This window comes from Tympanuchus pallidicinctus, unplaced genomic scaffold (assembly GCF_026119805.1).
Source record: "Tympanuchus pallidicinctus isolate F22 unplaced genomic scaffold, pur_lepc_1.0 scaffold47, whole genome shotgun sequence".
NCBI classification, from domain to species: Eukaryota; Metazoa; Chordata; class Aves; order Galliformes; family Phasianidae; genus Tympanuchus; species Tympanuchus pallidicinctus.
This window is the reverse complement of record NW_026294766.1, coordinates 332363-344853: the sequence shown is the minus strand read 5'-3', so window position 1 is coordinate 344853 and position 12491 is coordinate 332363. Positions and strand designations below refer to the sequence as shown.

Here is a 12491-nt window from a genome sequence, read left to right as displayed (position 1 = left end):
GCGGCATCTCATGGCTTGTTTCTGTTGATGTGTTTCCAGCTGCCGTTTGTTCTGTCTGGGAACTTGAAAGAACCTGAGCAGAAGGGATTTTTGATTTATTTATTTTATTTTGTTTTGTTTTGTTTTATTTATTTCCTTGCTGCAATCATAAAAGCTCTCCCAACCCTCATCCATGCCATCCACTGCATGATGCCAAAGATGTGAGTCATGGGCATGGAGCGCACTGGGGTGAGCAAAAGGAGTGGGGCCAGGCTGTAGCGAGGGGGTGCTCTCAGCTCAGGAATGGAGGCACTGAAAACACCAAATCTTTGCAGGAAAACCTAGCCCACACCCACCTATCCCGAAGCTGAAGGAGCTCTGATTTCACAGCGATGCACAGCGACTGTAGAACCCAGTCCTAACGCCAATTCCAGGAATGCTGCCGGGGCTATTGACATGAAATAAATCGTGCTGGGAGAACAGCACGTGTGCAGAGGTTGGGTTCCTGGTGGATGGGTCCATCGCTGCAGATGGAGCCATGGACAGGGGCCAAGCAGCAGTGCGGGGAGCATGCCTTTGGCTCCTAGAGCTATGCAAAGTCACACCTGGGAACCAAGCACAGTGTTGTAATTAACACAAAGAGAAAAAGGCTTCATGGCAAGGCAAGGCACTCATTACCTCCCAGCTCTTCTAGGAAAGCCTGTTGCTGCAGACAGTGGTAATTAAGTGGAATATTACAAAGGGCTCAGTGAGCTGGTTAGGCACAGAACTCGAGGAGAATTCTTGCAGTGTCTCACTCCTTGCTCTCTCTGTAGCTGCCCAGGGCTTCTGCGTTTGCTCCCTTTGGGCATCCCCACCTCCTTTCCTCCCTTTTGGGCCCTATCTGTTTTTTCTTCCTTTTTTTTTTTTTTTTTTTTTTTTGCTTTTTTTATTCTCCTTGGCATAAAAGACGCTCGCAGTGTAAGGTGAGCTGAGGTTAGGTCATCCTTAGCTGCATTAACTCCTACCACGCTCTGCAGAATCTCTGCAGATTCTATCCTTAGCACAGGGCGCACAACCCGAGATGACTCACCATTTATTTTTAACCTTTGTTCATTTTTGGTCTCTTTGCCCCAAACACCGTCCTCTGTGACGGCTGAGAAGAGGGGATTTTCCTCCAGATTTTGGTCTCTTTCACTGCAGCTCCTTTGATTTTTGGGTGGTGCTTCTTCACTCGGTGCTGCCGGCTCCTGGCGAGGTTTTGGGCGCACGCGCCTGCCCTGGGGATGGAGGGGGCAGAGTGAAGCATCTGGCCCTTTGAAATGCAATAAGCTGTGAGGGTTTGTCTGAGGGTTCTTTTTTTCTTTTCTCTTCTTATTTTTTTCTCCTTCCCCTTTTACAATCACCAAACCTGCAGGCATCATAGGCTGCTCTGCTCCATCACCAAAACCACCCTCAGCGCAGATTGTCCTGATGACATCCTCCCCCAGAGCCCTGCACTCTGTGTCCCTTGAGAAAGCCAAAATTAAACACTGTGTGACCTTTATTTCTCCTGTTTTCACTTTTGCCTGAGCTTTTAGAGCTGTCCCAAACCCTCTTTTATGGAAGAAAGGCTTTTGAGTTAATCCTAATGATCCAAGAAGAAAACAATGCCTGATTTTTTTTTTTTTGTCCCCCTTCCTCCCCTTTTCCCATACACCTCGATTCAGTTTCAGACAGCACGCACCTGATTTCAAGCATTTAATTGCATTTTCTTTTTCAGTTTTGAAACTTTTTCCCTAAAGTGAAACCAAATCCTCACCCCATTCAGTTTTCTGCAGGCTCATTCTGCTGGTTCTGCTTTGGAAGAAAAGCACTCAGGAACAAATACATTACAGTTGTTTTATTGGACACGTTCCCAAAAGAGAGAGGAAGGAAAACATAGCATTGTTTTGCTACCGTTGAAGTATAAAAAGCTGCAAATTTCTTTGGTATTTTCATCAAAATAAAGGCAGAGTGGAGCACTACAGGGGCAGATCCCATCAGAAAGGGGCACCTTTGGCACCTGCTCCTGATTGCCACATTTTCCATGCGTTGGGCTGAGATATGAATGCATTTTTTTATCCAAATGCATCTCTTTTGGCCCAGAAACGCATACCCCATGGAGCGGATGAGGTCCCCCTGGAGCAGCATGGACGTGGCCCTCTGTGTGAATTTTTGCAGGGATCTTTTGTCTCAGCAGGCTTTTACCTTGATTGCTGCTGCTGACACCATGGGGGAAGTCAGTGAGGTTTGGGCGTTGGGGTGATCTCAGCACTTTTAAAGCCATTTCCACAAAACCTAGCATGAAGCAAGACAATAACCCAATGTAACTGCAAAGGCTGATCTGCTGAAAACCTCTGTGTTCTGGTTATTTTTTAAAACAATCCCAAAAATCTGATAATTTAGGGAACAAGGTCTTTCTCACCTGCTTGGGATCCATCAGAGGAGACAAAATGCACTTGCAAGGTTACATGCAAGGTGCTGCTATGGGACAAACATTTATTTAGGAAGAGAAAGGACAGAAGTGAGAGTGGTTCAGGGTTCTGTGGACATCTCAGGGATCTTTCCAGATGCTGTGTGGTTGCTCAGCACATCTGGAAGCAATGCACTTTTCAAAGCTCAGCCACAGGTGGGGAAAAGAGGGATATTTTCCATCAAACTCAGTAACTTAGAAGTGTCTCCTCATGTGTTGCCATTAGAAGAGGGTGTCTTAAGAGGAGCACTGAGCTTGCAAACCACTGCCTGGGATCTTTCAGAAGCCTCCCAGAGTGTTTCTGCTTAGCAGAAAAACCCCTCACAGATGTATGGAAATGTGTGAAGATGAGTTACTTGACTTGAAGGGACGAGTTTGATTTGTTCCAGCAGCCTGGGAGAAGCCATGGGAGAAGGGAGAAGCAGCCTGGATGGAAGCCATGTTCCCAGCCCGTCCCTGGGCTTCTGCAGGCCAGAACAATGAATGTAAAACCCAGTTATTGCGTCTGAGTTGCTATTTGATCTGTGCTGCTGAGGGCCATCAGCTAGCCGCAATTACAGGCTGCTCACCCTCATTAAAAAAAAAACAATAATAAAAAAATTCCCCATTCCAAAAATCTTGTAGACCTGTGTTTTCCTTTGAAACCTGTTTTGGTGCTTCAAGTTAGCTTGTGCTCGCTGCTTTCCTGAGGTGGAACCCAAATGCTTAAGAACTACAGCAGAGAGGTGATGGGTGCGGGAGCGGTACAGGAGTGATGCAGCAGCGATGGCTTTGGGGGAAGGGGTCTGGCAGCATCACTTTACTCGGGTTGTGAGGCATTCTTCAGGCTTTGGCTCTTTATGCTCTTTTTGCTGGAGGAAGTTTTGGAGACGATTTTCACACCTGGATTGGTGCCTTTTGCGCTCCCAGAGCTGAAATTCCCTCCTGCAGAACTCAGCCCAATTCCGCTGCTGCCTCCTCCAAGCCCAAGCCCGCTGCCACCTCCATACCCACCTCCGAGACCACCCCCACCTCCAAGTCCAAGTCCTCCTCCGCTTCCAAAGCTGTAGCCTCCACCACCTCCTCCAAGACTGTATCCGCTTCCACCACCTCCTCCAAGACTGTATCCGCTTCCACCACCTCCTCCAAGACTGTATCCGCTTCCACCGCCTCCTCCAAGACCAAATCCACTTCCACCGCCACCTCCAAGACCAAATCCACTTCCACCGCCACCTCCACTTAGGCTCAGTCCACCAAATCCTCCTCCTCCACCAGCTGTGCCAGAGCTGGAGCTGATCACTGCTGCAAGGGAAAAACAGACAGAATGTTGGACATCTAATCTGGTGGTCAGCCAGTTCCAGAAAGCACCACCATCAAGGCTTGGACCCATAGGGCCTGAACCCAACTTCTGTCCCCAAGTCACTAAGGGTTCTGGTAGATTCTGAATGTCTTATATGGAGCAGTTGGGTAAAACCTCTCTTTTCCTTTACTCTCAATGGGCCCAAAGAAGACATGCGCTGTGTTACTTACAGTAGCCGATGGGGTTGAGTCCTTCTCCACTCAGCCTGTTGGAGAGCAAATAAAGGGGACATTAGAGCAAAATGCAGATGCAGGCAAGGGGGCCAACACTCTCAGAGTGGAAAAGTGACATTTGCTATTTATTTCTGCAGGGATTCTGCTCCCACCTGCTCTCCTCGCCTTCCAGCAGCTTTCTGTAGGTCGCGATCTCAATGTCCAGGGCCAGCTTGACATTCATCAGCTCCTGGTACTCACGCAGCTGCCGGGCCATATCTGCTTTGGCTTTCTGCAGGGCATCCTCCAGCTCCATCATCTTTGCCTTGGCATCCTTGAGAGCCAGCTCCCCACGCTCCTCAGAGTCTCCGATGGCTGTTTGCAGGGTGGCACACTGCAAGAGGACAACAGAGAATCCTGACTTCTGCTTTTCTGTTTGGGTAAGAGTAAGACAACACAATTCCTGGAGAAGCTGTGGGTGTTCCTTCCCTGGAGGTGCTTAAAACCATGGATGAGTCCCTGGGCCGCTGATGGAGGGAGGAGTGGCACCAGTACATGGCTGGGGGTGGGACAGGGGATTTTGAGGTCCCTTCCAACCCAACCATTCTATGGTTCTGTGATCTTTAAGGTCCCTTCCAACCCAAGACATTCTGTGATTCTATGATTCAGTGAAGGAAGAAAACCGTTCTGGCTGGGGTCTTCATGAACAATGGTTATGGCTGAGGTCAGTCAGCCATATGTGACAGTCCTGCAGTTGCAAAGCCAGCCTGGCTTGATGCATGACACAGCAATACCCTTCCAGGTACATCATGCTCTGTGGCTGCTGATTTCTCTGTTCAGCACATGGTGGCAGAGAGCAGAGCTGTAATGCTTAGGGACACCAGAATAGGGCTCTTTTTCCATTCCTACCTGGTTCCTTGTGTTCTCTATCTCTGCTCGGATCCTCTGGATGAGCCGGTTGAGCTCAGAAATCTCCCCCTTTGTGTTGCGCAAGTCATCCCCATGCTTCCCAGCCGTGGCCTGCAGCTCTTCATACTGGGGTTCAGAAGAGGAAACATTCAGAGATGTCCAGGTGGCTCAGACAACCTCACGCAGGGACAGCAATAATTCTTCCCACAAGTACACCTACAAGCATGCTCACCTTGGTTTGGTACCAAGCCTCTGCCTCAGCCCGGCTGCGGTTGGCAATGTCCTCATACTGTGCTTTGACTTCAGCTATGATGCTGCTGAGGTCCAGGTCCCGGTTGTTGTCCATGGACAGGATGACAGCGGTGTCAGACGTTTGTGTGCTGAGCTGAGCCAGCTCCTGTGGGGAAGCACATGGGAACCCAGCTACACTTACCTTGAAAATGCCATCTGTAGTGGCTGTCACTGCCTGGGAGTGATGACAGAACAGTCAGGGGAGGAGGGTGTCTGTACCGCCTCGTAGAGGGCTCGGAGGAAGTTGAGTTCATCAGTCAGAGCATCCACCTTGGCCTCCAGCTCCACCTTATTCATGTAAGCAGCATCCACATCCTGGAAAAGAACAGCTGTGGGACATCTGCAGTGCCTGTTATCTCTTCTTTGGCTCTACCAAGATTTTGTCGGTCTCAGGGACAGGCTGCTGCAGTGGTAATGCATGACTGGAGAAGCTGTGGTTGGCACAAGCTCCTGGAAGGCCACCATGAGAACATCTCTTGGCCAAGAGAAGTGCTGGGTGTTACCTTGCTAGAGGATAAGGACAGCATGCAGTCCATCTGGCCTTGGGACATGCATTTCCCAGCATTGCTCAGCATCTTTATATCTACATGATCTATTCTGCTCAAGTAAGCATGAATGCATAGTTTGGTGTCAAGAGTTGACTTTCATCCTCCTTCAGCTCCTTTCCTTCCTTTCTCCTAAAACTATAACACCACTTTAAAAGATGAGGATGCATCTCTATGAGATCTCCTATCTGTTACTGCACTTTTTGGGATGGCTCGGCATCCATACAATTCATCTCACCCACCTTCTTCAGCACCACAAATTCATTCTCTGCTGCTGTGCGTCGATTGATTTCCTCTTCATACCTACAGGGATAAAGAGACAGCTGTGCTAGGTCACACCTCGGCAAGCACAGCAGCTGTACAGGTGGGACTGCAAGATGATTTGGGTTGAGAGTGACATTTTACATAAAGCAGCTTGAGATGATTTTCATTTGCAAGTTGCCACGTCCTGGCGGAACCTGCATTTTCTGCTTGGAGAAATGTTGCTGGAGCACTCTTCTGCCATGCCAGGCAGCAAGGGCTTTGAAGGGAGAGGCACGGCATGAGAGCCATGCTTTACAGGGAGGTTCATCCGGTCTCATGTTATGGACTAAAGCACTTTTTTCCCCTTTCTCATAGAAAGTTTGATGAATATCTCAGGCTAGATGTTTGTCCTTGAGAAAACTAGTTCTAAGTGAGACTAATCCTACTGCCTAATGCTAAGCTGAACAATTTGCATCACATTTCACCCCAGGCTGCGGGGATGTGCCACCAAACAGGCACTCACTTGTTCTTGAAATCCTCAACAAGGTCTTGCATGTTCTTCAGCTCCCCGTCCATGCGTCCTCTCTCGCTCAGCAGGTTGGCCAGCTGCCGCTTCAGGTTATTGATGTAAGCCTCAAAGAGTGGGTCCAGGTTGTTCTTGCCTGTGCTGTTTTTCTGACTCTGGTCCTGCAGGAGGGTCCATTTTGTCTCGAGCACCTTGTTCTGCTGCTCCAGGAAGCGAACCTGGGCATTGGGAAGTAAAAGGGGTTAGCAGAAGATAAATGCCGATGGCCAAGAGTCAGTAACTGGGACTGATGCACAGCACAGACACAGTAAATCCCAAACCAGGAGCATTAAGTCCAGTTATCAATATCACCTGGACTATCTAGGGCTATGTTAGCCTATCCAGTAGCTAAGCAAACTTTCCATTGATGGACAGTTCTAATGAGAGACAGTGTAATTCAGCAAGCTGGTGAGCAATCATCACAAAATGTGGGTTCAGCTCCTTCACCACTTGCTTGCTTTAAAATCTTTTTTTCCTTCTTTGTAGGTGATATTTATCTTCCTTCATTAAAGCTAAGATCTGAGCACTACAAGACAAGTCAAAGGCAGTTAAGTTGCCTTGCCTCTTGCTCATTTACACTATATATAAGGTACTTATCCAAGGAAAAGCCAAGAAAGGACTTGAACTTATGCAAAAAGGGCTTTAGCTTGCAGGCAATAAAACTGGACATAAGGACCCACACTTCTGCTATAATACCTCACAGAGACAGCTTGCTTAAGCAACTGGCTTACTAATATTTGAACTAGCATGTTTTATTTTCAAGGAACAAAACCTGAATCTAAGCCTCTAGTTTTCAGTATCTCATTTTCTGCCTTATAGCTGTCGAGAAGTATATCACTTTTTGACATATATTTAGGAAACATGCAAGAGACTGAAGATTCCTGAAGCCGTATTTTTGTAGATACAGCTCTGTCTTTCTCCCTCTTACAGTTCCATAGCACTTGATGACACCTCACCTTGTCAATGAAGGAAGCAAACTTGTTGTTGAGGGTCTTGATCTGCTCCTTCTCCTCCTTGCGCACCTGCTGGATGTTGGGGTCGATCTCCAGGTTGAGGGGTGCCAGCAGGCTCTGGTTGACTGTCACTTCTTGGATGGTGCCCATGCCAGGAGGGCCACCAAAACCCAAGGGAGCCCTGCCACCACCCATCCCTCCAAGTCCCCCCATGCCTCCTGCTCCACCAAAGCCAAGCCCGCCAGGACCTCCACCAAAGCCATAGCCACCACCGCCACCTCCGCCTCCGCCTCCACCAAGACCAAGTCCAAGGCCACCGCCACCTCCGCCACCACCAAGACCAAGTCCAAGGCCACCACCCCCTCCACCACCACCAAGACCAAAGCCACCACCGCTGCCACCTCCCAGGCCAGATCCACCACCTCCAAAAGCACTCCGGAAGCTGCTTCCAACACCGAAGGAAATCCTCTTGGAACCACCGAGGCTGTAGAGGCTCCTGCTGCCAAAACCTCCACCACCTCCGCCACCTCCTCCTCCTCCAAGGAGCCTTCCAAAGCCACCACCACCTCCTCCAGATCGTGACACTGACACCGAGCTAAAGCCAGCCCTGCTGCCCCCAGGAACGATGGCTGAAGCAGCGCTGTATGACCGCCCTCCACCCCCAGCTCTGGTGCTGTACGTCTGCCGGCTCATGGCAGCAGCTGATCACAATAAAGAACAGCAATCTGTGAGTGGGCAGCTCTGTGAGAGGAGCAAGCAGGGGGAGGCCCTTTTTATCCCCCTGAGGATCTGGGCTTGGTTGCATGGAAGTCCAGAGATCAACTCAGAGCCTTCATGGTTTTGACGTGCCAGGCAGCCAGCTGTCTGATTGAAACTTGTTAAACTGATTGCACCCAAAAACACCTCTTGGAGACAGCATGAAGCTGCTCAGCTAGAAGCATTACCTAACTGATTTCTGGCAAGAATCACTCAACCTTACTGCAAAGCATGCTTGCACAGATGCCTTGTTTTATTTCATCCCTACGAAGCAAAAGAAAGGAAACAAAAAAAAAGACGAAGAAGAGAAATATCTACCCAGATACCCCTGCCTTATTTAAGATGCAGTAGATCACCAAAGAGCTTAGTGGAGATTCCTCCAAAGTAGCTCAAGTGAAAGGCACTGAAATTAAAATGAGTAAAGCTGAAGATAAATATTGCATGGGACTTTGCTGCATGAAAGCACAGTGAGGGAGTGATGTTCATGAGGACTGACACCTCCTCAGGGCTCTGACTTCTCCTGTCGTCTTTGTTCACACTCGTCAGGCAGAGACCCAATCTGAGCTGATCCAGACCCAAGCACAGAGAGATCCAATCCATCATTTGCCTTTGAGTTGCTGCATTTCAGTGTCATCTCACATTTTGGTCATTTAATGCCAGGTATTTCATCTGTGGCAAGTTTTCTGCAATGCATTTCTGGCGATACTAGCAAATCCATCAGACAGCTCCATCCACCCAGCGGTGCCCATTGCACTGCTCCCAGCCTACAGGTGATGTTGTTGTGATGCATTTGCACCTCAACCTAAAAACGTGCCAATGAAAGAGGCAAATTTTCTGAAAAAATATTTTGCCCAAATTTGTGGAACTGCGTGATTTGCATGCTTAGCACTAGGAGCAATCGGTCTTGAGTTTCTAGCTCTCTTACAGGCTGCAATTGCTTTGAAAGATCTTTGAACCTTTCAAAATGCTGCCAAAAGCAAAGATTTAACTGGCATGAAAAGAATCCTCCCACAAATTCTGGTTATTTTACTTTCTGAAGTCCTTGGGAAAAAAGAGCAAAGCCGGCGGGGTGTGGTGGCACTTTCTGGCCTCTCAGTTTTTAGGGAACTGTGGTGTTTACAATATTTTATTCTTCAAATTTAAGTTTTCAGCTTGTTGTTCTGGTGGATATCCCATGCTGTGTGCATGACTGGTGCTTAAACATCTGCTTCTGCATTTGCAGGACAGGATTCCACATGCTCTGTGCAATATGCTCATGTGCCCCAGAACTGCAGAGCTGTTAAGCATGAGCTGAGGTCCCACTGGAAGAGAAATTAAGCAGGTGCTTGGTGTTCTGCTGCATACATGAGACCACATCGGCAATTATCCCTGGAGAAATGCTGCCAGTTGGGCTCTGACCAAGGGAGTTGGTTGCTCACACTGAATTTCCCACTGAAATTCTTGGGCTGGAGCACATTGGGCTGCTCACTGGGCTGAAGCAACCTGAGATACTACTGAAATCCACAAACACCCATTGCCTTCATTATTTGCATAAAATTCAAAGCCTCCGTGTGATGGGAAAATTAGATTGTCTTCATACTGGCTTGACCCCAGCGAAGGCTGATTGTCCTGAAGCTGACAAACGGGTTCGGATCAGATATTATAGCTGAATGAATATAATGGCATTAAGGGTGCGGCCGCCAGAAGAAAGAGGGAATTGTCAGCTGGGGCTCCCACACTCTTCTCCCTTCAGCCCACTGTCTGTAAGGCATGCGAGCAATGCGAGGGCTGGAAGAAAGGCCCCATTTCTTGTTGGTCGTGGGCTCCACACCCAGATGTGGCTTTTCACATCTGTCCTTTCAGATCAGCTCCCACAAAGGTTCACATCCTTTGCAGGAGTGACATCCTGCAAGATTTAGCCCCAAAATAGCCCCCAAAATCCTACACCTGGACTCCTGACCTTTTCTTCTCCTTCAGGAAAGCAGCCATGGGTTTTGCAATAGATAGAGTTGAGAAGGGCAGAGTTGATGAAAGGTTTTTACCCAGAAATGTGAGAGATGCCAGGCTGCTTTGGTACCATGGGGAGCAACTGGTTGGTGGTGCAGTTTTTCTTTGCAGGGAAGTGATCGACATAAACTATGAGCTGCTGGGGGCACCAGCACCTTGTTTGGATGTTTTACATACGAACAAGATGGAGTCCAAGTTGTGAACACTGAATCAGAACAGCCATAGATAACCATTTGGGAAGATACTGTCTTTAGCTGGGTGGGTTTTGTCTTTTCTGCAAGGGATAATTATTTTGGATTCCACCACTCCACAGCCCAGATTTCTGCTAAGCCATGCAGTTCACTAAAAATTAGTCAGCCATCAGCTCCAAGGTGAACACATCCCATAGAACCTCCCTGCTTTCCAGCAGAAAATCCCTGCAAGACACAGCAAGCGCAAATGCAACATGAGGGCAGCAGAGGTGGTTACCCCTGGTGGAAACTATGGGCAGACCAAGCCTGGATGGTTTTGCTTCCCCATCTGTGGAGCGAGATGCAGGAAAGATGGGGCAGACAAGCCGTGAGTCAGCAGTGAAGCCAAGGAAGTGGATCAGGAAATAAATTGCAACACTCACTCCTCTTCAGTTTGCAATATAAAGGTAAATTAACCTGCCTGCACCCTGATCTGCTTCCAAATGGATTTCTCCAAAGGGGAACTCAAAGCAGAGATGTCCTGGGGGGGTTTGGTGGAACCCAGGAGAGTGGGGGGAAGGAGGGGGCCATGGTGATGGCTGATCTGTCCTCATCCAGGTATGCATCCAGCTGTGCCAAGCACCCACACAGCAAACTATACCAGCTGTCCTGTGAGATTTTCCAGGAGGCACCATGCATTTGAGAATGGGGAGATGGGAAGAAGCGATGTTCCCTCCACACCTCTGGGAGATGGGAAGGAACAAAGCCCCTCTGTGCACCCATGGGAGATAGGAAGAAGCAATGCTCCTCTATTAACTGATGGGAAGATGGGAAGGAACAGTGCAATCCCTCTGCACCCGTGGGGATGGCAGTTTTCCCCACATCCAGCTGTCCATCCAGCTGTGATGTGGGGACCTTCCAGGGGTACGGTGCCTTGGGAACAGGAGCCCAGCACAGAGCAAAGGGTTGGGGAGCCTGAAATCACCCAATCTCAACTGCCTAAAAGGGCACTGAGGGCTCATCCTTCCCTGTGCATCCTGCAGACCCTGGTGCAGGCTGTGCTTTAAAGGCGTGGTGCTTGAGGACACCACTGGTGCTGTGTTTTGCAAAGACAGACATCTGTTTCATTTAGAAATCAACCTGCTCTTGTGAGAGGGTTTCAGGGGTGGGGTGTGGGATTTTTTTTTTTTTTTTTTGCGCCAATTGTTTTAAACAAGGTTCTGCCTGCCTTGTGTTCTGCCTGCAGCGTGTGAGATCCCAATGTCCCGAGTGAAGCTGTGCATTTGCTCACCTCTGGTGGAACAGGGCTATGCAAAAATGCGTGGGGAAGGAGAGCAGGCAGCGTCTAAGGACTTAGTTAACACTTTGCAAACTACAAACTCCACCCATTTGGAGGTTCATGTCTGAGAAGACATCACTGCTTTGGTAATGCTGGGAGGGAAATGAAACCTGTGGAGTGCGGCTTGAATAATGCATGTAGTTTATTGAAGGTACAGCTGAAAGTCTGGAGTAAGCGAAGGGTAATCAACTGTTCACTTACACATTAAAAGCGTTAAATCCGTCTATCTGGTACACACACAGGAAAAACAATGCATGCATTTAACTACAGAAATATAAGGTGCTCGTCGGCGTGTAATTAAAATCTGCTCTACCAAACCTGGTGTAGCAACTTGGGCCCATTTACATAACCATTACCAACCCTCTCGTAAACAGGAAAAATTGGATTTTCAGGTGTCATTAAAGGAGCCAAATAATAGATGCGGCTTCATCTGGGGCAGTGTAAGATGTGGCTGCTCTTTCTGATGAGCAAATTTTTTGTTCTTTTGCAATTGCTGTGTGAGGGGACAGGAAATCCCTTGGAAAAGGGGCTGAGCAGAAAGAGCCACGAAGGCAGCAGACTGAAATGCAAATCTCGCCTGCCTGAGACCTGGGGGTCCGCTGACCCCCAGAGCACCATGTGAGAGAAGGTGGGTGGTGACCATTCAAAAAAACCACCATGTTTCTGGCAGAACTACCGACCTTACTGCGTGTGCAATGCATGCTTGTGTGATTCAGCTGTGAGAAGGAAGGGGAATACTGTTTTACTGCAGAAATGCTGATTCTTTCTCAATACAATGCGGTTCTGCCCAC

The 12491-nt window shown here is 48.6% G+C and overlaps 1 protein-coding gene across 1 annotated transcript; it reads right to left on the bottom strand.

Moving 5' to 3' along the window:
* Positions 1 to 1854: 1854 nt before the first annotated feature.
* On the bottom strand, positions 1855 to 8142 carry LOC128090478 (keratin, type II cytoskeletal 5-like). Its single transcript, XM_052702860.1, has 9 exons — positions 7453 to 8142; positions 6455 to 6675; positions 5931 to 5991; positions 5363 to 5458; positions 5085 to 5249; positions 4853 to 4978; positions 4117 to 4337; positions 3962 to 3996; positions 1855 to 3733 (listed from the first exon to the last, which is right to left on the bottom strand). Exons 1-9 carry the CDS (start codon positions 8140 to 8142, stop codon positions 3252 to 3254), a joined length of 2097 nt encoding a protein of 698 aa, XP_052558820.1. The 3' UTR covers positions 1855 to 3251.
* Positions 8143 to 12491: the final 4349 nt, after the last annotated feature.

What these genes read in the sequence shown, in the direction of transcription:
- LOC128090478 (XM_052702860.1), bottom strand. Translation starts at nt 8,142, where the DNA reads ATGAGCCGGCAGACGTACAGCACCAGAGCTGGGGGTGGAGGGCGGTCA. An exon ending in GTTGAGGATTTCAAGAACAA is followed by an intron (nt 5,992 to 6,454) that starts GTGAGTGCCTGT and finishes TTATCCCTGTAG; the next exon opens with GTATGAAGAGGAAATCAATC. An exon ending in AGGCTTGGTACCAAACCAAG is followed by an intron (nt 4,979 to 5,084) that starts GTGAGCATGCTT and finishes TCTGAACCCCAG; the next exon opens with TATGAAGAGCTGCAGGCCAC.